Raw genomic sequence first — 24,005 nt, 5'->3', positions numbered from 1 at the left:
AAACAGAGTGTACAATTCTCTGCAAGAAAGCTGATATATTGTTCGGAAGATCTCATACACATAGATTCTCTTCTTTTACATTGCTAGGCGCCTTCTCGCCAAGGTTCTCACTGTAAGATTCTTCTCGCTGGCACCGACTCAGACAATCTGGCGGATCTGATGCACACGCAGTTATGTCAGTCATCGCCGGCCAGTGTAAAATGGAGCAACCTACCGTCCCAGTCTCCACATCATACACCCACCCAGTGATCTGCGACTCCGGCAGCACTAGGGGGTTCACCTTCAACCACGCGACGTCGTCCTTCACGCTCTGGTCCAGATCCGAGAACTCGAGGAAGTCGATCTCATCGACCGCCTGGACGGCGGGGTTCGACGGGTCGGACTCCTTGATGAGCGACCGGAGCTGGGGTGTCTTGAAGGAGATCATGCCGCAGGACGTGTGGTGAATGACCGCGATCTCGCGCGTGCCGAGCAGGCGCTGTGAGATGATGATGCTACGGAGAGCGTCCTTCCTGTGGGGCGTAACGGTGAGGTTAGTGAGGGGAGGGGAGAGGCGGGCGAGGACATACGCGATTCCACCGGCGTTGCGGATGATATGGGCCTCGCCCTCCTTGACGCCGAGCAGCGCGTACAGACTGTTCCAGAGTCAGCCAGCTCGCATACAATTGGCTTGACGCGCCGACACTCACTTCAGACGAGCATCCATGCACGTCACTGCCAACGCCTCCGAGTCAGTTCACACATCGACACAGCCGCGACGGTGCGCTCTCACCTATCGCGAGCTTCTTCGACGGCGGGATGGGGAGCGAGCCCTTGTCGCCGAAGTCGGCGACGTACTTCTCGTTGGCTTTCACGAACTCGGCGGACATTGCGGTGCGGGTCAGTCGTTCGGCTTCGCGCTGGGGCTTGCCTGGGCCGTCCGAGCTGGACTCCCGGTCTATATTGGAAGGAACAGAGAATTGGCCCTAGAGCGGTCGGTGCGTCAGTACAATGCTGCCGAGCGGGCTTTAAGACGAAGGAATGGTGGTGTGCGATGGCGAACCATTGCGCTATCTCGCAGACTGGGTCATTTGCACAAGATAATGTTGCGATGCTCCACATCATGGGGGCTATTCGCACTAACTCCGCCCCCAAGGAAGAGACGTGCGGCCTCAGTACTGGGCAGATTAGGAACGTTGGTCCGGGCCTGAATTTGTTCATGTCGGGTCCACGGGCGAGAAGTACTACCAAGGCACTGTAGATAAAGATCAATGAAAAGGACATACACGCACACTATTTTCCTGGGTGTCCGTCGTGCAAAACCGCGAAGACGCGGGGATGACGGTGCGCGGCGCTCGCTGGACCAGGAAGTGCGTGCTCTTGAGATGGTTGAAGCCGCCATTGTACAGGCGTCGCAGTAGGATTTGCATAACCTAGCCAGTTTCGTGGTAGGTGTGAAAAGCGTGCGCTGGACTCAAGACAAGTGGTGCAGGTCTGGAAGACGGCAGCAAGCCAGCACAAGCGAGACAATAGCTACGTTCAAAGTTGCTGGAGCTCTGGAGCTCCAGAGGCTGGAGGCTGGAGCTCGCCCCCGGCAAACGCCGTCAACCGCGCAACAGCTCTGGCATCGCCTGAAATTCCCGCCACAGTGCGCTTAGGTAATCCCATAAGCTGTGGCGCTACCAACTGGTCTGTACAACGTCCTGGGAAGGGGTTTGTATTATATATGTCTTCAAAAAGGGGTGAGGATGGTCTGTCCGTACTTTCTCCAGAAGCCGTGACCCTCAAATAATAGCAGCGGGTTCTACACACTCCCGATGACATTGGTATACCCGATTAGGCCAACGGCGCTTATCCCAGACGTACCTGCGCATTGAAATAATCCATGCTTGATGTGCGATGCAGAGTAAATGGGACACCGTACACGTGTAAAAATAAATGCTAGATGTGTATGGAGGTCTGTTTCAAGCTGCAGGTGAAGCATGTCGTATTGTGCAGGCGAGGGTCTTGCTGCTTAGTCAGCTGCATCCCGTAATCAAACCTGCGAAGGGAAAGTGAGACGCTTGCTGTCAAAAGACCTTCGCAGATACACGAATAGCTCCTAGGAGCGGTGGTATGCATAAAATTTCACGCATCTTCGTGCAATTGTACGCAGGGAAAGGATAACTTGTCGCGGTCGAGTCACAGACGTCACGCGCGCGTGACGACGGCAGTGCGCTGTGGCGGCATGCTCTGGAGTCTGGAAACGCCTGGCGGCAAACCCCGAGAACCGTCACCTCCAGCTCCGGGCTCCAGCTGGAGCTCCAGAGCTCCAGCAACTTTGAACGTAGCTAATGCATTTTGAATATGGGAGTCATATTCGACGAGCGCCAGCGCGCTCCATGTAGACGGGCGCTTATGACCGTCCGCGCGCACAAGAAGTGACCGAGTAGTGACCGTCGCAGAACAAGTGTTGCAGTGGCCTACAATTCATGATGACGAGGTTCGGGCGAGCTTGTACGGCATATGTGGCATTGCGGTATAGAGCATATATGAAGGTACGATCAGCCAGGTTGAGATTGAACGTGTCGGCATTCCCTGAAGTACTGTAATTTATCGCGCTGGCGGCTGAACACTCGCACTAAGAAGTACATTGCCGGGTGAAATTACCAAGGTCGATGCATTGTGTGAGAGCAGAGTAGAAGGAAGACTACAGACCAAGACCGGAATTGACCACTTAGACAGAAGGACATGCTGCACATGCATATTGAACGCATCACTATCTCGAGCGTTGGCAAGACTCATAATTGATTCAGACTGGATAAAAATACCAGTGGTTGATCAAGACGTCTAACAAACACAATCAGCTGATGTGAGTACGTTGAGACAACGTGGACATATACACGCACATACCCACCTCAATAGTCTCTTACGATCATTCGAAACAACCCTCTTTTGTAAGCACCGGGGCAGCTCTGCTCCAAACACTCCTGGAGTGGCTCTTCAGGACCTCGGCCATGTATCTCGAATTTTCGCAGATTTTTGAGGATAGGCTGCTGGAGCGTGTGGTTGATGCTTTTCCAATCCAGCGCCCGGATACTGTCAAACTTCCAGTCACCCTCCTTCAAGATTCGACGACCGTTGATCGAGAGAGTGATCATCTCGAGGAAAGCAGAGTTGAGCTGGGATATAAGCACATTGATCCATGTCAGGTCCACCGTCGGTCCCGGGGGCTCAGGGGTTCCGAGCGTAATCGATATCGTTTGCAAGTTGACGCAGGGCTTCAGCGTGAATAGAGTCCGCATAGCCTTGTCTGATTCTAGTCAGGAATGGTATGCATACTGAGAGGCAAGGTGACAAGTACCGTTGATATAGGTCAGTTCCAAGAACAGGTGCCTTATGCCCTGCGAGCCAAAGGCGTCGAACAAGGGCTGAAGAGGCCTCGGGTCGTGGTAACGAATAATCTCGAGCGTCTCGAGTTGGTCGGGGCTTAATGTGTCGATAAGCCAGCTATAGAGTCTCTCCAGCTCGTCATCGCGTGGTGCAAAACCGGCATTTATTGAGACAGTCTGTAGACGGGCCAGACTCGGAAGCCCAACAGCAGGGTGCGCGGCATTGTATGGAATGGGACTCAGAAGGAGCTGAGATATTGCCAAGCTTTCGAGCCCAGGAAAGAACACGAGCAGATCCGCTAGCACGTCCAATGAGGGAAGTACGCAGGCCTCCAAGTACAGATCCCGCACAGTAGTAAATTTAGTGGCGATGCATTTGAGGTCGCCCCGGGTGAACTTGCCGTCATACAGTTCAAGCTCCGTGAGTGATGGAAGTGAAGGCAAGATGGATAAGAGGCACTCGGGAGTGGGCCGGTGTGCTCGCAATTTGTGGACGATAGGACCTATTGCGGGCGACGAAGCTACGAGTGCTGCGAATTCTTCGAGGTCGTCATTGGACTTGATGGTGAGCGACCGAAACCGGTGGTAGCGAGCCGCGGGCAACCAAGCGCTGCATGTAAGAGCGCATGCGCCGAGCGACTCGGAATGGACGTATTGATGCAGGTAGTCGATGATATAGTCAGTGAGCTCTATGGGCAGCGGAGGGACCATGGCTGCTCGAGAGGTGGTCGACGATACCGTGACGACGGCCTGGGTTGGCTTCACGAGCGCCACCGCAGGAACAGTCACGTACAGTGACACGGTACGTCCGAGTCGTGACGCGTGATCTGAGATCTGAGTCGCGGGCCACGGTCATTGTGGGAAAAGACATAACTGGCTTCAAGTTGCGCTTGTGGCTCTGGCCCTCTCGTTTGCAGCGTACTCACCGCCATGATCGCGTCTCTACCGCCCGAGCTCACCGACCATATCCTCGACTATCTACACAAGGACAGCCGTTCCCTCGGTGCATGCGCGCTGACGTGTCGTGCATGGTTGGCCACAGCGCGCTACCACCGTTTCCGCGACCTCAGCGTTAAGAGCCATATAATGCTCACGGCACTTCGGGACCTTGTTGCGCCTTCGCCGGCGCTGGGCCTCGTCGTCAGAAGGCTACGGATACACATCTGGACTTCCACGTTACTTTGCTCTAAATTTCCATCGCTTCCGGCCCTCACCACGCTCGTACTCTGTGGTTGTGGCTTCCGCCTCGGCGACCTCGCCGGTATCGGTGTCAAGCTTCCCGCTCTGCAAGAGCTAAGCATGTCATTATGTGGCGTGGATTTGGACGCGCTCGCCGAGTTCTTGTCATCCATCAGCGGTCTAAAAACCTTCTCATTGGCACAACCACATCTTATCCTGCCACTATATGATGGCGTACCAGTTGTGGGGCGTTTGGACTCTCTCCGCACGTTGCGGCTGGATTTTGGTGATTCACCGCCCGGGAAGCGCGGCACGTACGTCCCTATGCATTGGCTCGTGAGTACGCTCCAGCCACAGCAAATCCAAACGCTCCATGTCAGTCATCTTGACGACCCGCGACCTATCCAACCGCTCTTCAATACCCTTGGTCCGCGCAGTTTGGAACATGTGGCGCTGAAATTGTGCTTTGGAGGTCGGTGCTTGCTATACCTTCTAGTATTATTACTATGTCTGATCATTACCCAGACGCTGCAACGTCTGGGTTTACGCTAAAGCCCTGCGTCAACTTACGAACGATATCGATTGAGCTCCGTCATTACCCAAGGCGAGAGAGCAACACAAGGATTCTGAAGTGGCCCAGCGTGCTCATATCCCAGCTCAACTCTCCTTCCCTCGAAATGTTCACTCTGACGATGGTTACTCGACCATCAGCGGCGCGGGTTGACTGGAAGTTCGAAGACATTGGAGCGTTAGACTGGCAAAGCATCGCTTCTACCCTCCGACGCCCCACTTTCAGTCATCTTCAGGAATTCAGGATACATGGCCGAGGTGACAAAGCGTCATTGGAGGCCCGATTGAAGGAGATGTGTCGAGATGCATTCGAGCGAGGGCTGTTCCGGTTGGTACAGCGAGACTGAATGCGCGGTGCGTCCCATTCTGTTCATTAATGTCGGCCCGTCTTACTGACCTGAAGACAGTTTGCGGCATAGGTGTTCTGTACTGCGCATCAATTTTCATGGGCGCAGGACGAGGCCTAGGTCGTTGCTCACATTGCCGCATCTGATACCGAAATGCCGGGTCGCCACCCTTCCTACTCTGTCATGCAGCGCGTATACTCCTCACAATTCACAGCTATCTCTCAGACCAGGGCACACGAGGATCATTATATGCAGTGACGGTTTACACTGGCGGTAACGAAATGTACCACTACGAGCCAACCCAATGTATTGTCTAACTTTCCACCGTGGCTAAAACTGGGCGCACAGTTCCGAATGTGCATGCCCGCCTCTTTATAGCAGCAGAAGTTCTACGTCAGTCTGTGCCTGGTCAGGCTGTCGCTCACGTAGGCTTCGAACCGTCGTTCGGGATTTGAAGTGTCAATTATATTCGTCATATCTGATATCCAAGGTCACACCCAGTGCGACGGGTGCTTGTGCTCACTCGCGGCCGCAGACGACTGATTCACGAATCAAGACAATGCTCTTCGCGCCGACTCACGGCTCCTGCGATCGACATCTAGACGATGTTAGCGCGTTGCAGACCGGACGTCCTTGAGCGCTTGAGCGCTTGAACATCTACGCCGGTCAATGCTGCTCGATCTCATATGCACATTAGCAGCGTCGTTCGCAGATTCAGAACTGCAGCCATGGACCCGGATATCTACTGACCGAGTAACCATACCCGGCCGGGATCCTGGTCGAACACAGCAAGCAAAACTAGTAATTGAGTAATTCTTAAGATATAGTAGTCCGTTGACAAAATGAGCGACACAGAAGCAGTCCATGACAGTCCGATCCGCTAGCGTAATTCTCGACCAATACCCAAAAAACATCCAGAGCTAGCATCTCAATTAATCATCATACGGGAAGAGGAAGACCTGCACGCCGTAGCAGGTGCTGAAATCGTAGACATCGCTGTTGTCTGCTTTCGCCTGCCACACCAGGATGTTGTTCGGATAGGGGTTCGGGACCGCCTGGCAGAGCGAGAAGCTGTCCGCGTCGTTGTTCACTGCCAACAGGGTGTTGCCGTTGCGCGACTGTGTCAGAGAAGCTCAGCAAACATACTGAAGTATCCAGGCGACGACTTACGGCGGCGCAGTAGATCTCAGGGTTGTCCCGGCCGCTCTCAGCGGGGAGCACGTAGAATCCGATCGCGGCCCCGGAGGCGATGTCGTAGTCGTACGCCCCCAGACCTTCCTCGTCTGGACCCGGGATGGGATACAGTGCACCGCTCTGAAGGGAGAAATACGGCCATTCGTTGGAGTGCCATTCCGCGTACGTCTGTAGAGCATGATCAGCATCACAGAATACCGCCCGGACTGAAGGTGCTCACCGAGATCACCCAGTCGCTCGAAGCGGGGCTCGATCCGGCAGGGCCCCAACCGAGGACGAGCGGTGCTCCGGTGGCGTTGGTGTTGGGCAGCGTGGTGTTGAGCGCCGTGAGCGTGAAGTTGTACGCCGGGGTGTCGGTGGAGCCACTAGAGAGGCCTGCACACGACGCACCCGTCTGACGAGTGTTCAGAGCCGGGACGGCCGACGCAGAGGCAGCGAATAGGGCAACGATGGCACTGAGAACGAACATGGCTAGTGAAGGAGAAGAGATTAGTGGAAGAAAGGGTACTGGTCGTGATGAACGAGCGGTGATCTGGTCATCTGTGCTCGAATCCGTTCGTCTTATATGCGTTTCATCTGTGAAAAACCTAGGCCAGGAGACCTATCAATTAGTTTCCTCGGCGCAACATCGCCATTCAGAAGTTACATGGCTGATGGCAACGCTATAAAGAGTCTGCTGCCAGCCGCACATCGCGGCGAGAGATCGCCGTTCATGCTGAAAGTGGCAGTGCGAGAGTCGGGACGTCGAGCGAGATAGTACAGTAGTAGACGAGGCTTGTCACCGTGCAAAGCCAAGACCTCATTGGATTCGGGCAGTACGCGCGACCGCGGCCAGTGTGCAACAGCGCATGCACTGGCAGACTTCGCCAGAAACTTGCCAGGATGCGTGCCATGAGGATACGATCGGTCTGAGGGCACCGACGCCAGGAAATCAAAAGATGGCGCATCATCGACGAGTAGTGACATTCATGACAGCATGTACAAGCAGTGAGCGCCACGCCTGAGACCGATGAGACGACAGGATCCCACGTACTAAATACTGGTACATCCTGGAGAGGGTAAACAATGACTGGAACGCGCATGTGCGCAGTTAACCGCAGGAATAGCAGTGGCTGAGTCTGTAAGTACCACTCACCTTTCAGCACGCACGACAACGTCATACGCATTCGTAGTCACAGAGAAAGCAGCTTTGCAAGTCCAGTTCACGCGTTAGCCTGCAGCACAGGATGCGAAACGGCAACTTCACCGAACCATCGTGGTACACGCTGGTACACGAGCTCGTCTAGCGCGTCTCACCGTGACACCATGTCCATCTTCTTGGCAAATTCCACATGCCTGTCTGCGAGGTTTTCAGCGCGTGCCGCGGCGGCGAGTGGTACACATAAGTATATCCAGTGCTGCTTTGCAGTGACAATAAACCTCACCCCGAATAGACGCGCTACTAACTTAGGCGTAACGTAAGGGCATTGCCCAACGGGTAGTTGCGGGCAATGGTAGCCGTTCTTGACATCCCAAGATAACTAGCAGATCCGACGAGAGACCGTGGTCAGGAGCGCACAATATATGCACTAGTAAGTACTCACCCCATATATACACAATATTGATGTGCGCGACAGCAAGGTTCCAGTCAGACGGTTGAGTGCACTCGACGTAGTATGTAGCGCTCGTCAGATCGCAATCTCCGTGGCTCTGGAGCCTCCGGGTCCATAGATGGAATGGCAGGAGACTGGGCGGACCGGTCTGGACCGGAGCGTGGAGACGGAAGGTGAGGAGCCTCGTCACGGTGGCTACGCTCCCGTCCATGTTCTGGTATGTTCTGGCAACGCCGCCATGGCTGGCGCGGATTCCAGCCCGCCCAGTCGCAGCTCTACTTATTACCTGCTCAGCGCCCTCGCGCACCCCACATATACGTACGACCCACGACCATATACCTCTTGCCCCGCTTTCTCCCATTTCCACGCACTATTCCTCGTTGATACACCATGGGCACGGACTACTACAAGTTGCTCGGCGTCGACCGTAGCGCCAGCGAGGATGATATCAAGAAGGCCTACCGGAAGATGGTACGTACTGCTCGATTCGTCCTGACCCAGAATACGGCTGACATGCGTATCATCAGGCCTTGAAATGGCATCCAGACCGTAACAAGGGGTCCGAAGAAGCCACCAAGAAATTCAAGCAGGTGTGTATACCGCCTGACCAGTCGGCTTCTTACTAATAGTCGTCTTTCAGATCTCAGAAGCTTTCGAAGTTCTCAGTGACAAGCAGAAGCGGGCGGTCTACGACCAGTTCGGAGAGGAAGGCCTCAAGGGCGGAGGCGTACCACCACAGGGCGCAGGAGGCCCTGGAGGCGGCTTCTCCAACTTCGGCGGATTCCCCGGGGGGACCTACACCTTCACGACGAGCTCACCAGGAGGCGGTGGGTTCGGGAGTAGCGGGTTCAATCCGACAGATCCCAACAAGATCTTTGAGTAAGTATTCCTGTCACTGGCGCGTGGTATACGTACATTCTAAATGTTCGTTCTACAGGCAGTTCTTCGGTATGGGTGGTCTTGGCGGACTCGGAAGCATGGGGGGCTTCGGCGGCGGCGGTCGCAGCCGCATGGGCAGCATGTTTGCAAACGAGGATGATGACATGGGCGGGTTCTCGTTCGGCGGCATGCCAGGCGCAATGCCAAACGGTCGCTCAACACCACGCACCGGTGCCCAAAGACCATCATCACCAGCACCGTCAGCCGCACCCTCCGAGATCACACGGTCTGTGAAGGTCTCATTGGAGGACCTGTACACGGGCACGACAAAGCACCTGAAGGTCGGGCGGAAGCTGCTCGGCGGCGACACCGAGGAGAAGGTGCTCGAGATCCAGGTGCAGCCCGGCTGGAAGAGCGGCACGAAGGTGCGCTTCCCGCGCGCGGGCAATGAGCAGCCCTCGGGCGAGGCGCAGGACCTCGTGTTCGTCGTCGAGGAGAAGCCGCACGACCGGTTCGTGCGCGAGGGCAACGACCTCATCTGCCACCTACCACTGCCGCTTGTCGACGCGCTTGCTGGCGAGGGAGGCCGGCGGACGGTGGAGCACCTCGATGGACGGAAGCTGCAGGTCACGATCCCGAGCGGCGTCGTCAAGCCCGGGCAGAAGACAGTCTTGTCGGGCGAGGGCATGCCGATCCGGAAGGAGGGTGCGGTACGGAGGAAGGGTGACCTACTCGTGCAGTGGGATGTTACCTTCCCTGACCGGCTAACACCAGCACAGAAGGAGGGCATCCGGAAAGTGCTAGGTTAAACGTAACTATCCATCGAGGACTTCACGAACGTTCATTGCATTCATCATGTAGCAATACTCGTTGTACTATTGTAGACATTCCTCATATTATGTATCTTTTGCTCACTTGTGACTTTGCCGCAATGAAGCGACAAGATTTGAGAGCCGTTCTACGCAATGCAACATCTACATTATTGCACGCAGGTTCGGGCTTTCCGCCTCTGAGCAAACCTTATTCCAGATCGGTTACCGATCTCCCCGGGCATTCTCTGGAAGAGCGCTCCTGCTCTCTGCCACCGTGCCACGGTTCCGGGTTGGCCACCTTCGACGCGACGCGACGCGTCCCAGGCGCGTCCAATCGTGCTTTATACGCGTCGCGGTCCAAACGTTAGCTGCTATGGTCACCTCGTCTTTGTTCGATGCGCTCGCTGTGACCTGTCGGCGCTCGCGAATTCGCCTCTCGATCGCGGCTTGCTTCTGCTCGTATCGCAGATCCCCTCAAAATGTCACAGGTGGTCGGGACGTGTGCCACTAGATGCTTGCTTGCTCAGTGGTGAGTCACGAACGCACGGGAAGTGACGGTGTCTGGAAACAAGGCCGACCAGTCGGTGTAGTACTAAGTACCGACATCACCATGTTTCCCCATGTCTGACGGAGATTCAGTACACCATCTTGAAATGCTGGGAGGACGGCACACTAGCCCAGTCTATACTGCAGACCAAGGCAGCTTCGGCCTGGATGCTGCTACATGACATGTGCCTACAACTGCAGAGGTTCGTAGTATTGCTTCGTCTACGGTACGTCAAGCGGTTGATGTAGGCTGCGCACGTTCAGCGGAAGTGCGTCATGTTCCTACTATGACTCACAAAACCCAACGGTCAGATAGGTGTGATAATGGCCGTCTGGTGACGTGGCAGCTCATCCGCGTAGCTCTGAGTATCGCAGAAGTCTGGCCGATGGTCGGTCCCCAGATGACGGTGCCCTTCAATACTGTTCATCGTCCTCCGAACCATCATGCAGGATTGGAACCGTGACCTTCGGTGAAAAGACAGCATCTCGTCCGTCTCAGCGCTGGGTGTCTCCACGTCCTTGTCTTTGTCGATGTCCTCAAGACCCCCCACAGACCCATCCGGTCGACTTGCATTCCGAAGGAAGCTAACGCACTCACAGTCGCTACCCTTTTCTCGTCAGTGTCATTCTCCGTTGCCTCGCTGTATCTAGTCACTATCTATCATCACCCACGTCAACATGGTGCGTCTCGATGGACACTGCTGGAAATAGGCTCAGTTCGGCCTCACAGTAATATGATGTCTTCGCGGACTTGTGAGTCGTAAATTCGTAGCTAATCCTCTCGTCTCATCGTCAGTGACTCACGGCCGGAAACAGGTGACCTATATTCGATCATCAATCACGACGTGTGTACCTCCTCCCGATAGTCAAGCTATTGATATCCTCAGCCGTGACGTCCTTGCAGTAATGGGCCAGGGGCAGTTAACACTCTGCACCGATTCTCGCCTGCACAACATGTCCTCCCGCGGCCGTCGTAATATCAGTGCAGATACTCAGTATGACGGTGCCCCACCGCGACTGTCGCGCTCTGTGATCTCTCCTGATTCCTCGCTTACGCACGGCAGAGAAAATGAAAGGTAGGTGGTTATCTCGATATGTCTCCAAGATACTGAGACTTTTGCTGTCCCTAGTAGAAGTGTTGGTGATCGGTGGGTCGATGTCAGATACGCTGATGACTGGGCGGGACGCGACCACTGAGGCGCCCGAACACAGGCTGTACTGTCAGTATATGCATTGCTCCGGCCAGCCGAGACTTGTTGTCCTTTCAGTTCACTGTTCGACTGCCGCACGTACTACTTTATCGTCAAGATGCCTCCTTCTCCACAACTAGTCATCAGACACATCGTGGACTTCATGACGAAGCTAATGTATCCAGTCATCTCCTCAACCTCGTAAAGAGCCGTGCCCTCCGTTGTTCGCGGTCTAGATCATGGCGCCATGGACTAACGAAACGCATTCAGGTTTCTCTACTGAAATACGACAATGATCAGAGCATGCAATTCACACATGGAAAAGAGGCTATTATCTGTCCTACTGCGAGGTGTGTGGTTAGTGGCGATGTCGCAGGCACTTTCGTTGATCGGTGGGCAGATTCGTCTATACTAGGATGTGCCGTAAACCTCGCTGCGACGACTGTGATACCTTCGTGGTCAGCGGGGCGATCGCGCTTGCCGATAATCAAATGAATTGTGTACACCAGTGTGGTGCTTCTCTGTCTTGCCACTCAACATCCTGGTCACATTGCGTCTGCTGTGCAGGAAGTGCTTGTGCTCCCAGGCCCTGGATCTCATACTGAAGAACACCAAACACAATGTCGGTCACCTAGACCTCGGTTGTGTCAACCTCGCGAGTTTATAGATCTGGGTTTTGTAACCATGTGAGTATATGGCAGGGTATCTATCGAGGACTCATCGCTCAGAACTCAAGGGCTGATTGATCAGCACACTGCTGGCTCAATCCTATCTGATTACGGTAGTAGTATGAGCGGCGTACCAGAAGCCTGCAATGTTCCGGCCCAGCCTATCGAGTATGAGTCAATTGCAGGTGAGGTCTTCTATCTCAGTCTGCCTCTCGGCAGTGACTGATATACCTACATCCACGTGTAGGGTGTAGCCACTCCGAAACCGCGGTTCGTTGCTGCTTTCGCGTACTTCAACGCAGCGGCGACATGTCCACTGTACGCTTTGCCAAGTCGTTTTAGTGCGGCCATGTCCTTCAACTACAATCTCTTCGGGGCTGTCGTAAGTGGCCTCAGTTTTCTGCTCGTCTTCAAATGGATACGAGTATTCCTACCCTCGCGCTTGTATACAAGACTCGAAGACTCCATCAAAAAGACAAGCGACGTCCTGGAGGACATGCGCACCGATTTCCTCTCTGATGACGGCCTTGCCCATACGTGGCATCTCGCAGCTAGGGAACTAGAATGGTAAGCTAACCTCAACTATATGTCGTGCCGTACGGCTTACGGATTCCTCGTGCCAGCTACGCGGCTTGCGCTCGATGTTTGCGCAGTGAGGTTGACGCATTGAGCGGTTTCCCATGGGAATTCCGAGGATTGGTATTCGGCCTCTCGTGGAAGCTCTTTAGACTTTGCTGCAAGGTGCAGCATATTCTGAGACAGATTTCGGTGTGTTTTGCTTCTGTGCAACTATTGGAGCGGGTCCTGATTCTCTTCGGACAGAGATTGGAGTGCAAAGTGTTAAGAGAAAGGCAGCAGCGATCACTGGGGAGCGTAATCATGCACGGAGCAGGCGTGCTACCGTTATGGACAATCTCTCAGACGTCGCAACCTGGTGACAACGGTGCTTGTTCACCAACGGCGATTGATGCCGACAGTTCTGATACAGTGTATGCCTAGTACCGCAGTATGCTAGCGGAAACAACACTAACACCGCATTGTACCACAGGGATAACCGGCCTGTCGCATGCACTACAGATCATCCCGGGTGCGCACGGTACTACGAGGTTTTGAATGGTACCCATCAAAATGAACTCGGGACAAGCAACAGAAGCCACTCCGAGAGGGGCCTATCCGTCGACGCTCTAGCATCCATATCTTCATTAAGAGCATCAGCGTCAGTATCTCACAATGATCGCTGGTCTAAATGTCACCTGATTTGGTATTGCAGAGGGCCGGGTGTTTCACTGAGCTCTCCATCCACTGCCAGTGCCTCTTACATTCCGAACTCGCTGGGTCGGCCTCTCAGAGAGGATGACTCTGATCTGCTCGCACTGCAAACAGCTCCCAGAGAAGGCGAACTAGAGATGGCACCAGGCGGAGATGCTTCTGAGACTACGACCAATTCTCCACCTTCAGACGACTTCCCTTCAATCACGGCAGATCTAGCTGGTCGCTATGAACGCCCTTCCTCTGAAATGGGGCTTACAACACCCGTGCCCGGATATTCGGATGAAGTGCAGCCTGAGGTCGGGGATCTCTCAGAAACATATCATAACCCGGATATTCAAAGGTACATCATTCGACGTGCACTTCACACACTGTTGACGCATTTTTGGAGCAGTAAGACCCAAGATGCGTCGCAATGGTCGGGCTCGGAAGGCCGGGACAATTCCGTACAGAATGACATCGTGGAGGTTGGCAACGCTAGTGGGCTCAGGCGACGTCACGGCATGTGGAAACCGTTCATGGCCCGGGGAGATGTTGGTGCGCATGACGATTCATACTACTGCAGCTGGTTATCATACAAATCCCTCGTTGCAGATGAGAATGGGCGTGATTTGCAAATCGAGTGTCTCTGGCGAGAAAACGGAGTCTCTTGCGGTCGCCGGTTCACCAAGGACGATATTGCCGAGCATCTCGACGACGCACACATACACCATCGTCATTGCAGGTGTCCGCAACGATGGCAACCCGTTAGCAATAACCCAACAACTGCAGTTACCGACACACCATCACATGCCTCAGTATCTGTTGACCCAGGGTGTTTACGACACAAGCGATTCTGGCATATTAGTATCCGCAAATATCCGTATAGGATCGTTCTAGCAGAGGATTAGGGGCTCCAAAGCTTGGACACCGTCGCATACGGTATGTACATCCAGCCCATCGATGCTGCGGAACTATAATCAATATGATAGGCTGTATGACGACACGTACGTTATTCGCCACTGTTATGTGATGTGATGTGACATCAATCCACTCCGCCCAAAGTGCTCTTGTCCCCTCCATTGTTGTGCTCTGCTTGCATCTCCTCATCCCGCTTTGAGTTCCGAATCTTTTCACTATGTATCTTCGGTGTACTCTGCCTCCGATTGACAATTCCCGGGGCATCATGCACGGTACTACGAAGCCCTCTTAGCTTCTTAACGAATTACTTGTATTACGTACGTTAATATACCTCGACTGTCGGACTCCGACATCTTGCGCTTGACAAGCTTGTTCCACCGAATCCGGGCCCGCTGCACTTCGAGGATCGAACCGGATATTCGACTCGACTCGACATTTATGCGTTGCGATACAACATCTTATAATACTGGGAGGACGGCACGCTAGCGCAGTCCACACTGCAGATTAAAGCAGCCTCGGCCTGAATGCTGCTACATGACGTCTGTTCGACTACTACTATTGCAGACGTTCGTAGTGCTTCATCTACGGTACGTTAAACCGTTGAAGTAGGCTGCGTTCAGCGGAAGTACGTCATGTCCCTATGACTCGCGAAATTCAACGGTCAGGTCGGTGTGAACAATAGTCATTGGTGACATGACTACTCTCAGAGTCTAGAGTTACAGGAAGATCTTTTTGCTGCTCTGGAAGCGAGTTCCATCGGGATGCAGGCGGAGAGACGCGATGTTCGAGTCGTGGACGGTGCTCACTGGACGACGCGTTGACACGATGCATGCCACCAACGGCGAGTCTAGGCAACATGCAGCCAGCCTCAGGCGTAATAATATGCGAGAACGGTGTCTCACAGTCGTGGAGAAGCTAGAGCAGCCTACAGGTATTGAGTTGACTGGTAGACATATACTAGGCATTGTCGCCGTGTTCGGGAGGGTAACACCCGCGTAATATCACACATGGACTCAATCTTATTAGGCCTGGAAAAGCCTGAGCGGGTTGACGCAACTCAGTCGATTTCGTCACGCCTGTGTTCGATCACTGGGGGTCAATGCAGCCTTTACCAGATCACATCATAATATAGTGAATACAGCGGCTCGTTAGCTGATTGGTTACATAGATTAGACTGGCTCATGTACTCTTCTCAACGAACGGTACAGCAGATGTCTGCCAGTAATTTAGCAGTTGTCATGCCCGCAGGCACCCTGTCAAAGAATACATCATCAGCATCGCATCCTGTCGTATTCGCGCGAAGACGCGGGAAAGTGATGTGACGTACACCGACGAAACGGTAGCTCTGGTCGCTCGGGTTGAGCGTCTTGCAGAACCCGGTAGCGGTGAAGTCGTAGCCGACGTTCTGGCATGTGCAAGAGCCATCGCCGGACGTGATGACGAGACAGTACTGGTTGTCGCCGGTGGTGCCGAGACCGTCGTTGGGGATGTAGACGGACCCACGGCCAGCCTCACCCAGGCAACCAGTGTTGCGGATGTCGACGCCTTCGCCGCCGTTCACAGAGCAGGCGGTGTCTACGTGAAGATAGTTAGTTCAGCAAATCTTTGAGGAGGACAAGCGGTCGTACCATCGAAGAAGTTGGCGTAGAAATCCGCCTTGACGGGGGCCAGGAGAGCCATGGCAATGGCGACGCCGGAGGTGATGGTGCTCGAGAACTTCATTGTCGTTGAAAGTGGATGAGTCTGGTTGTCTGGGACGGTGTGCTTTGGGATGAAGAACCATGAGCTAACTCGAGGGCTGTTTTATAGCATTCTCGTGTGGAGTCGCTTGAGCCGCTGGAATACTCATGATCAGGTTTTGACATGCTGTGACTACGGACTGGACTCACCAAGGACTCACAACGTCGATTCCTGGCTCACTCTGACATCAATCACTCTCTGCTGACCGTCACCGCCCGAGCCATCGCTGTCAAGCTTCCGTGTTTCGAGGCTTCGAGCTCCAAGGACGTCACCCGTCGACCGGACTGGCCATCTCACAAGCACACGGCGCCCATGCCGACTGGAGCTGGTTCACAGCTTTGCTACGCCGCAGGTGGTTGCGCTCGACTGGACAGCTCGGGATTTGGGGCTCGTATGGACGAGCACGCGCACCCGACACGACCGCACGAAGCAGATCCCTTTGTAAACCAAGGAACAATTCCATTCCGCGATGCAAGGCCCTCGGAGCGCACGTGCAGAAATTGGTGTCGAACCTAGGAAGGGTCGCGTTCGATGCGCCAAAGCTCTGTAGGAGGGTCCGACGGTGATCGGGATGATTCGTCAACACCTAGATCAGCGGCTATGTCATTTATGGGCGACAATCTCTTGGGTTGACGAGTCGGACATGCATGACGTTTGTTCAGGTGTCGTGGTTTCTCGAGCTGCGTCCGAGTCGCGCTGAATGTGCGCAACGACAGTGTCCATCGCACCAGTTGGACTGTCTTGGTCCGACTTCGGCATCCGTAGGCGATGCGGAACTGGTGTATCCTGAGGCAGAGGAATCAGTGGTAGTTGTTCATAGATGCAGATGCTGCACAAGCCACACATAGCGTATGTAGCCATTTTGAATGTACACTTGTTCCGTTGGAGTACTTCGTTCTTGCATCAGCGAAACGTCTGAATTGTCGGTATTGAGGGTCTGAGCGGCTGACAGGTCTAATGCATCAGCAAAATGGAGCGTTGTCTGAATATTGGGTTCGAGGGTCAGTAGAACTGACAGGGACCCGAGATGGCACTGACCACACCTGGTGCTTCCGATGACACATTGGAGCGTGAAGAGTAAGACAGACCTGCTGTTCTAGGGGCGAGCGATGCAAGCGGTGTCAACAAACTGAATAAGAATAGACACGTTCGCCGGTGCATGCACTGCCACGTAGGGATTGAGTGGCGTACGCTCCATGAGCGATATAAGCCCAGTCAGGATCATTCGAGGTCGGCCAGGAGCTTGAGTGAGAACTCCCCGATGAGGCGCTGGCAACTTACCATACTCGTGTTTTTCCGTGTCTACGCAAGTCTCCCAACTGTGTTTCTTTGGTGCGAATTACGCCGCCTCCGAGCACTTCATCGCGGCCGACGAGTGGCTCACACAGGACTCTTCTCTTCACTTAATTTGTACCGGGCTGAGGTCACCGTTCATCGATGTCAGATGATGTAACTCCGGGCAGGGTGATATGTGGTCGTGTATGTGACGGCAACAGCTGAGACATTACCGCGGGTCTGTCCGGCGGTGTGTTTCGAAGACATGCCTGCCGACTCAGGCTAGCCAAGACCTACGTGGCACGCATTCAGCATGCTTACTATGAGGACGTCGTCAGAGGAGTTGCATGCGTACAGAGAGAAGGCACATTTACCGTGTTACTCTATAACGAATCGATGCGCTGCGACAGCAGCATCCGTTCTAGTGAGAGGTTGGTGAGAGGAGCGGTTCTGTACGGTGGCCGTGGCAACCCGACGAACGTGACGATGCAGGAAGATGCACGATAAGTATGTACTTACTAGTTACTTAGCGCTGGGGCGTCGGGCGCGTATGGTTGACGGGACGTCCGAGGTTCGTTTGCCGCGCGCCTCGGGCATCTGCGGGCCAGGCCGCTTACGTAAACTGACCTCGCAGACAGTGTCTCGCTAGTATTTGGCTGCTTTTTCAATAACGGACACAACTCAGGATGCTGAAGAATACCATACCGTGCTTTACTGGCTTTTCCGGGTGTCGAGATCGAGTTCTGAGATGCACTGTGCGCAAAACCGCCATTTCTGCGCACGGACAACATAAGCGCCGGTGATAACGGGCATATCAGTGATCTAATCTGACATGGCTACCTAAACGGGCGGTCTTCGGACAGATTACTATGTCAGGTTGCGATGCTAGTATCTGAGTAGTATGTGCCTCACTGACATTCCTTGGTTATGCTAACGTGCATCGGGCTGGACAAGTTTTGTGCTTGAATGTTATTGATTTCTCGGACGAGCAGGTGATCTCCAGCTACATCTACCCATTTAGGCAGCGAACTCAGATAAGATCACTGATGTGCTCATTATCACGGGCGCTTACAGCATGTCTTCCCAAAATGACCATTATTACGCGTCCTTATCCCACACAGACCGGGAAACCTACTGAGAACATCTGTAAGGTCCATATAAATCGGTTCAAATGCACCAAGAGTGTGTTGGGCAGTCCGACACGAGCGAGGGACACTGTGCGAGCAAAGCTTACGTAAGCGGCCTGGCCCGCAGATGCCCGAGGCGCGCGGCAAACGAACCTCGGACGTCTCGCCAACCATAGGCGCGCCCCGCGCCATCAATCTGTCAGCGCTTGATGACCGATCCGCGACAACATGGGGCTCACTGTAAGTTACCATGGCCGTCTCACAAAGTTGCCCTTGACATGAATATATTGTACGTGAGTAGCTGATGGAGGAGTACGTACGAAATTGAGCAGTGCAGAAGTAAAACATTCAGTACTTCTGAGAACGTGTGGCGACCATGTGGAAGAGACCGTCGAATCGAATCTAGATAGCAAGCACGTGCGTGTGCTGAACCACCGTGGCTTGTGCCTTGGTTCGTAGTATCGTACTCGAGGCTTCCAGCCTGCCCACCAGTCGTCGTCTCTTCCTCACATACCATGGACTCGGAGACAGCTGTACTCAGTCTCAATGGCAACAGCGGCGGGTACAGGGACTCCCTGCTGAGGCGGTCATGGCACGCAATGTCGGACATTCTCTCACCGTTCTCACCCTCGGCTTTAGCCTCGCTTCCGAAGAGAACGCTACGCAGGAGACCACGCTACACTCGTAACGACAATGTCCCGGAGGCGGAGAGCGATGAACATGGGCAGATGCCCACGGTGCGGGACTACCATGCTATCAACAGCGTGCCGCCCCAGGTGAGGGTCCCGAAGAAGATTGCTACACCTATCAAGGTCGAGGGAAAGGTCTGGTTTGCGAATGAGCGGAGTGAGTGCCTCGACCCTGCTATATGTGTGTCTTCTGACCGGGATCCACATCGTATAGCCTGGATTGCATATCTGAACATGTCTGTCCTCATCGGAACTTTGGCGCTTGCGCTCTTCAACGGGTCAAAGGACGATGTGTCACGATACTTTGCATACGCATATGCTGGCATCAGTGTGGGCATTTTGGTAAGCATTGAAATTTGGTTGAAATGCAGGCACTTATTACGCATTTACTCAACGGTAATGAAAATAGGTGTATGGCTATGCGGTCTACCAGCATAGAATCACCCTCATTCAGAAACGCGATCCAGGGTCCTTCGGTAATATTTCTCTCTGCTCCGACAAGCATGAACATCCCTTCTCATCTGCTCACTCTCAGTTCAAATCCTTGGACCGGTCATGATCAGCGTATTACTGTTCGTCGCCGTGCTCGCCAATTTCGTTATCAGGGGTACGTCCATCGCGGTGTCGAGCAGATGTCTTCTGACAGACAGAATATTCACCTCCGCCTCATACGTTCAGTTCGGGAGCTGTGCGTAACGATCGCTCCATTCATGCGCCAAGACACTAACTCCGTCTAGGCAAAGACAAAATGTCGAAGTCCCGGGGCTGTCTCTCTTCGAATTCTTACGTCCATCTGCTTGACCGAAGTATAGGGACATCTACTTTGACACCTATGTGACATGGCTATCCTTTTCTCTTCGGAAATGTCGTTTCTGTCTTGTGTGCCTTAACCTGCTTTTCACGGAACCTCGCTATCATCGCTATGTCTTTCCGCTTGACTTGTTCCATCAGCTATCCAATACAATCGTCTCCGTCGCTCGACCACGATTAGGCCACGCGCACGAGTTGACACCGCGTAGGAATTGATCCCGTCTATCATACGCCGGGTATTGACAATGGCTTACGCAAATACGGAAGCCTTGTATCAAATCTCAAAGTACTTCAATGCTTAATATGACGGACGGGACGACGTAGCTGTGATGGTTCGAAGATTCTATTGAAAAGTATGTATTGACCCGATAATATACGGGCATTACTGACATCCACATACGTTCGCTATTGGCTGGCATATTGCAGGTAGCGCCAGGACGCCGCAGTGCGTCAATGCCATTGCATATCGTATACGGCGTATCGCCCTGAAAAGCGGACATGAGCACCCCTCTTCAAGTGCTATTACTAAGTCGAGGTGCGCACCATCTTTCGCTCCGTCACTGTCGGACGGAGGGGGGAGAATGGGAATTATAAGCGCCATCAAGGTTGTCCAATGCACCATGCTCAATAGACTCTCATAGTTCACTGTAGCGCCGCGTCAATGAATCGGGCTCAGTTGCAGGGCAAGTATCGCTGAAGCCGAAGACGACAATGCCATTGCCATTCCAAAGGGAGCCCCCTGCTTCATTGATCTACGGACGCTGAGCCGGGATATTGGTGCAACTGTCTTCTCCCCTTGGCATATGTAGGACAAGTTCACGATCATCTGGAAGACGCATTGGCTAAAAGTGGATATCTGTGCAGGTCAGCAGCGTGAGTGGATTCTTACCATCTAGGAAGGTCCAGACTATCGCCCATCACCACAATTCTGCGCGGGGCATGGAATCTTTGCCTGCATAAAGTTTGGATGCAATAGGTCGCGTCTCTTCTAGCGCGATTACTCGTATGTCAGTGCATTTCCATGTCATGCGGGCCTTCTGGCGGTCCATCCTATTGATCTTCGGGTTGCTCTTTGTGGACAACCTGTGGGAGCATACTTGATCTTCGTTGGACCCGAGCATCAGGCTGCCCTCAGCGTCCTCAGCACAGCTCGAACTCAATCGTGCGGAACGACATCTCGTAAGTCGTTCGGCGCGACCCTCCGATCGCACAACTTCGCATTGTTGCAACCGGTCCTTACCTCAAGAATAGTAGGTTCATCCGATAAGTAACTTGCACAATGAAGATCTCAGCGGCGATATCGACGAGGTGGAAGGTAAGCCGCATCCGTATGTTGCAAGATCCAGAATGCAGCCGTCCTCGCTCACATTCGGCGTTGAAGACCTGAAATAACTTGCATCACGCATGACCCAGCATCGAGCCTAGAAGGTGGCGATGGCAAGGTGGTAGGGTTATTCATGGCACCCGTTACGGACACGTCTAGTTGATACGTTCGGGCTCTGTACTGCTTCTCATGTAGTGACCATACTCGATTCTGTGTACATCAGACCCTGCAGATACGGTGGGGGAATGTATTGTGAGTACCTCGTTTGCGCTCTTATGCCCCAAGGATTCACTAAATTCAAGAGTCTAGCTCGACTTTGTAGTGTATACTCGTCGGAAAAGACAGGTCCAGTACCGTAAAGAAACACGCGCGGCAAGTTATATCGACTGAGCACTCTTCTGCTCTGTCGTCAATGATGGTGTATTCGGTGAGTTCATGATCATTTGGTCTTTCGCGCGTCAACCACTTTCAGGTATTCCCCATAGAAGATTTGACCCATACCCATCGCAGCGATAGGGCAAGATCTCGCAATCGCCAAAACTTCACGGTCGCTTGTTCGTGCTATATTTATCATTCATTCAACTCTGTTTATCCCCTTCGGATGAGTCAACGGCGCGTCCGTCGACGTTGATAGTCAGTAAACGAACGTGTGCAGGCAAGTGATTTGTCGATGGACTTCTTCGCATGTTTCCTGCCGTCATACGTATCTGGCATTTCGCGGCTCTGTCTAGAGCGACTATCGGACTATCGCAAAATCTGATGAACTCAAACTGCCAGTATATGACTCAAACTTTGGTCGGTCCTGCCGGATCACAGGAAGACGATGTTCTACTTGAATGGACGGCGAGACGGCACCAGCGTGATCGTTCGCTGCCTTGAAGAAGCAAACTCTACAGGGAAACCGTGAGCAAGACAGATCGTGAAGCTCCCATACCCATCGCTTAGCGAAGAAGTCGTGCCGACGCATGGTACTTACAACATGGTATTCGTCGTTCTGCCGCGAACGCCCAACGCGATATGATGAGTATCCGTAATCGTGGGTTCATTGCGTCCATAAGCTGCTCTGACTAACAACCAACCGTGGAAAAGCAGAGGTCACGTCGTGTGTCTTGGTGTACGAGCGATGCTTGTTCACTAGCCTGCATATGTCAAGAAATTGCCCGGTCCTGGAGCGCGCCGCGAAGCTCAAATGATGGTCCGTCCACGGTTACTGGTAAGCACTTGCATTTGCAATCACGCGCGTCATGACAGTCATGGCCCAGGGTGTCTCGTCATAAGTATTAGGACTGGGCACCAAATGTGAAATCCATTGGTTGGTGAGAAATATCAAACATAGTAGTTGGAGACAAACTGATACTCTAAACACACTATCAGGACCATAGTAGAGTCTGGAGCGAACCCCAAACAGCATCAAGCGGGGACGGCCTTCGAACCGGATGGATGGTCTGCAGACCGATGCCCATATGAAATTGGGTCGCTGGGAGTACCTGCGGAGCGCCGTCGAAATTCTACTCTCAGCGTCGGAAGCTTCGGTGGCAATACGGGCATACTGCCACGCTGGCGACTCCCAGGACAATTTTCTGCTGTCAATTGAGTCGAGAGGAGAAGAAGCGCGTCAGCATTTCTGGTGGCATTCCTTCAATCTCGGTGAGTCTGTTCGCTGCCATTATTTGCGTTGGACATAGATAACCCTGGAGCAAGGGGAACGGGAACAAGCCGTACTAGCTGACTATCTGAATTCTCGACTTGCGGTGAGAACAGCGAGAATGGTTGCCAACGCGACGATGGACAATGTTCTCTTCTTTTACGCCACGAAGTCGAGCGGTAGTGGAAGTCGTCTCGGCTTGTTCCAGCTCTTTTCATTTTGATTGGACTACGTCGGAGGCCAGAAGACACTAGATGGACAGGCTTCAAACTGCCCGAAACGACGCTGGCTCGGATTATCACACCGCTGGGTCTTCTGCTGCTTCCCCTCATTGACATTCTAGGGACACACCGCACGCTGTCGAGGGGGATACGGAGAGCTTGAAGAGTTCACGCCAAAGACGGTATAGTCGCGGCGTTCCGCGAATTTACGACAAATGTAACATCTTTCAAGCCACCATTTCACAGCCGGTACTTCTTTCCATTATTTCAATAGCCAGATGCCTTTCTGTCTGACTGACTCCAATCGTTTGGGGTTAGTTCGGCATCCCAGCCCCGACTGAGTCTCACACTTCTCGATCAGGGCACGGATCTGCCGTAAGTCTTCCGCATAATCAGACCGCGATGAAGGAGAAGCCTATCAGCAGAAGCTGCGAAGGCAAAGCTCCGCTCCTCGTGCCTGCTGTTTCAGCAGCGGCAGTGGGCACATCCCATGGTGTATACGTTGATTGCTCAGGTACCCAGGCCACCTCGAATTGCATATCAGTGTCTCCGCAGTACCTGCGTCCCCACGACACATACATTTACGTCCAGGTTAGGGTGAGCAACGTGTTCAGGGTCATAGCCAACGCCGAAGTGCTAATCGCAAGTCTAATTTCTTCCAGAAGAGTGATCCTCGAC

The 24,005-nt window shown here is 53.5% G+C and overlaps 9 protein-coding genes across 9 annotated transcripts; 5 read left to right on the top strand and 4 right to left on the bottom strand.

The window, feature by feature from the left end:
- Positions 1-15: 15 nt before the first annotated feature.
- C8Q71DRAFT_781353 (carbonic anhydrase) lies at positions 16-1,707 on the bottom strand. Its single transcript, XM_047924874.1, has 6 exons — positions 1,272-1,707; positions 773-965; positions 690-714; positions 570-635; positions 215-512; positions 16-156 (listed from the first exon to the last, which is right to left on the bottom strand). The coding sequence occupies exons 1-6, from the start codon at positions 1,407-1,409 to the stop codon at positions 139-141; spliced, it is 738 nt and encodes a 245-aa protein (XP_047774688.1). The 5' UTR covers positions 1,410-1,707; the 3' UTR covers positions 16-138.
- Positions 1,708-2,689: 982 nt separating this feature from the next.
- Positions 2,690-4,100, bottom strand: C8Q71DRAFT_292690 (uncharacterized protein). The gene is made up of 3 exons (XM_047917598.1): positions 3,323-4,100; positions 2,876-3,271; positions 2,690-2,808 (listed from the first exon to the last, which is right to left on the bottom strand). Exons 1-2 carry the CDS (start codon positions 4,059-4,061, stop codon positions 2,877-2,879), a joined length of 1,134 nt encoding a protein of 377 aa, XP_047774687.1. The 5' UTR covers positions 4,062-4,100; the 3' UTR covers positions 2,690-2,808; position 2,876.
- Positions 4,101-4,221: 121 nt separating this feature from the next.
- C8Q71DRAFT_292680 (uncharacterized protein) lies at positions 4,222-5,210 on the top strand. Its single transcript, XM_047917597.1, has one exon. The coding sequence runs from the start codon at positions 4,281-4,283 to the stop codon at positions 5,079-5,081; it is 801 nt and encodes a 266-aa protein (XP_047774686.1). The 5' UTR covers positions 4,222-4,280; the 3' UTR covers positions 5,082-5,210.
- Positions 5,211-6,378: 1,168 nt separating this feature from the next.
- C8Q71DRAFT_726759 (uncharacterized protein) lies at positions 6,379-7,109 on the bottom strand (the record flags this gene model as incomplete). Its single annotated transcript, XM_047921797.1, has 3 exons — positions 6,379-6,564; positions 6,617-6,808; positions 6,861-7,109. The coding sequence occupies 3 exons, from the start codon at positions 7,107-7,109 to the stop codon at positions 6,379-6,381; spliced, it is 627 nt and encodes a 208-aa protein (XP_047774685.1).
- A 1,196-nt stretch (positions 7,110-8,305) lies between these two features.
- Positions 8,306-10,032, top strand: C8Q71DRAFT_816037 (uncharacterized protein). Its single transcript, XM_047926113.1, has 4 exons — positions 8,306-8,703; positions 8,760-8,822; positions 8,873-9,111; positions 9,170-10,032. Exons 1-4 carry the CDS (start codon positions 8,623-8,625, stop codon positions 9,918-9,920), a joined length of 1,134 nt encoding a protein of 377 aa, XP_047774684.1. The 5' UTR covers positions 8,306-8,622; the 3' UTR covers positions 9,921-10,032.
- A 1,335-nt stretch (positions 10,033-11,367) lies between these two features.
- C8Q71DRAFT_292628 (uncharacterized protein) lies at positions 11,368-12,509 on the top strand. Its single transcript, XM_047917596.1, has 5 exons — positions 11,368-11,545; positions 11,600-11,617; positions 11,682-12,009; positions 12,060-12,345; positions 12,410-12,509. The coding sequence occupies exons 1-4, from the start codon at positions 11,539-11,541 to the stop codon at positions 12,262-12,264; spliced, it is 558 nt and encodes a 185-aa protein (XP_047774683.1). The 5' UTR covers positions 11,368-11,538; the 3' UTR covers positions 12,265-12,345; positions 12,410-12,509.
- Positions 12,510-12,572: 63 nt separating this feature from the next.
- Positions 12,573-14,844, top strand: C8Q71DRAFT_781281 (uncharacterized protein). The gene is made up of 5 exons (XM_047924873.1): positions 12,573-12,771; positions 12,803-12,894; positions 12,951-13,316; positions 13,376-14,517; positions 14,641-14,844. The coding sequence occupies exons 1-4, from the start codon at positions 12,742-12,744 to the stop codon at positions 14,484-14,486; spliced, it is 1,599 nt and encodes a 532-aa protein (XP_047774682.1). The 5' UTR covers positions 12,573-12,741; the 3' UTR covers positions 14,487-14,517; positions 14,641-14,844.
- Positions 14,845-15,722: 878 nt separating this feature from the next.
- On the bottom strand, positions 15,723-16,218 carry C8Q71DRAFT_798886 (uncharacterized protein; the record flags this gene model as incomplete). The annotated part of the gene is made up of 3 exons (XM_047925853.1): positions 15,723-15,749; positions 15,824-16,071; positions 16,125-16,218. 3 exons carry the CDS (start codon positions 16,216-16,218, stop codon positions 15,723-15,725), a joined length of 369 nt encoding a protein of 122 aa, XP_047774681.1.
- A 2,761-nt stretch (positions 16,219-18,979) lies between these two features.
- Positions 18,980-20,226, top strand: C8Q71DRAFT_292089 (uncharacterized protein). Its single transcript, XM_047917594.1, has 4 exons — positions 18,980-19,484; positions 19,542-19,669; positions 19,737-19,803; positions 19,863-20,226. The coding sequence occupies exons 1-4, from the start codon at positions 19,154-19,156 to the stop codon at positions 20,021-20,023; spliced, it is 687 nt and encodes a 228-aa protein (XP_047774680.1). The 5' UTR covers positions 18,980-19,153; the 3' UTR covers positions 20,024-20,226.
- Positions 20,227-24,005: the final 3,779 nt, after the last annotated feature.

Source organism: Rhodofomes roseus (assembly GCF_022264815.1).
Source record: "Rhodofomes roseus strain CIRM-BRFM 1785 chromosome Unknown C8Q71scaffold_25, whole genome shotgun sequence".
Taxonomy (NCBI): domain Eukaryota; kingdom Fungi; phylum Basidiomycota; class Agaricomycetes; order Polyporales; family Fomitopsidaceae; genus Rhodofomes; species Rhodofomes roseus.
Note: the sequence above shows the minus strand (reverse complement) of the source record. Positions and strands in the feature narration are given on the sequence as shown.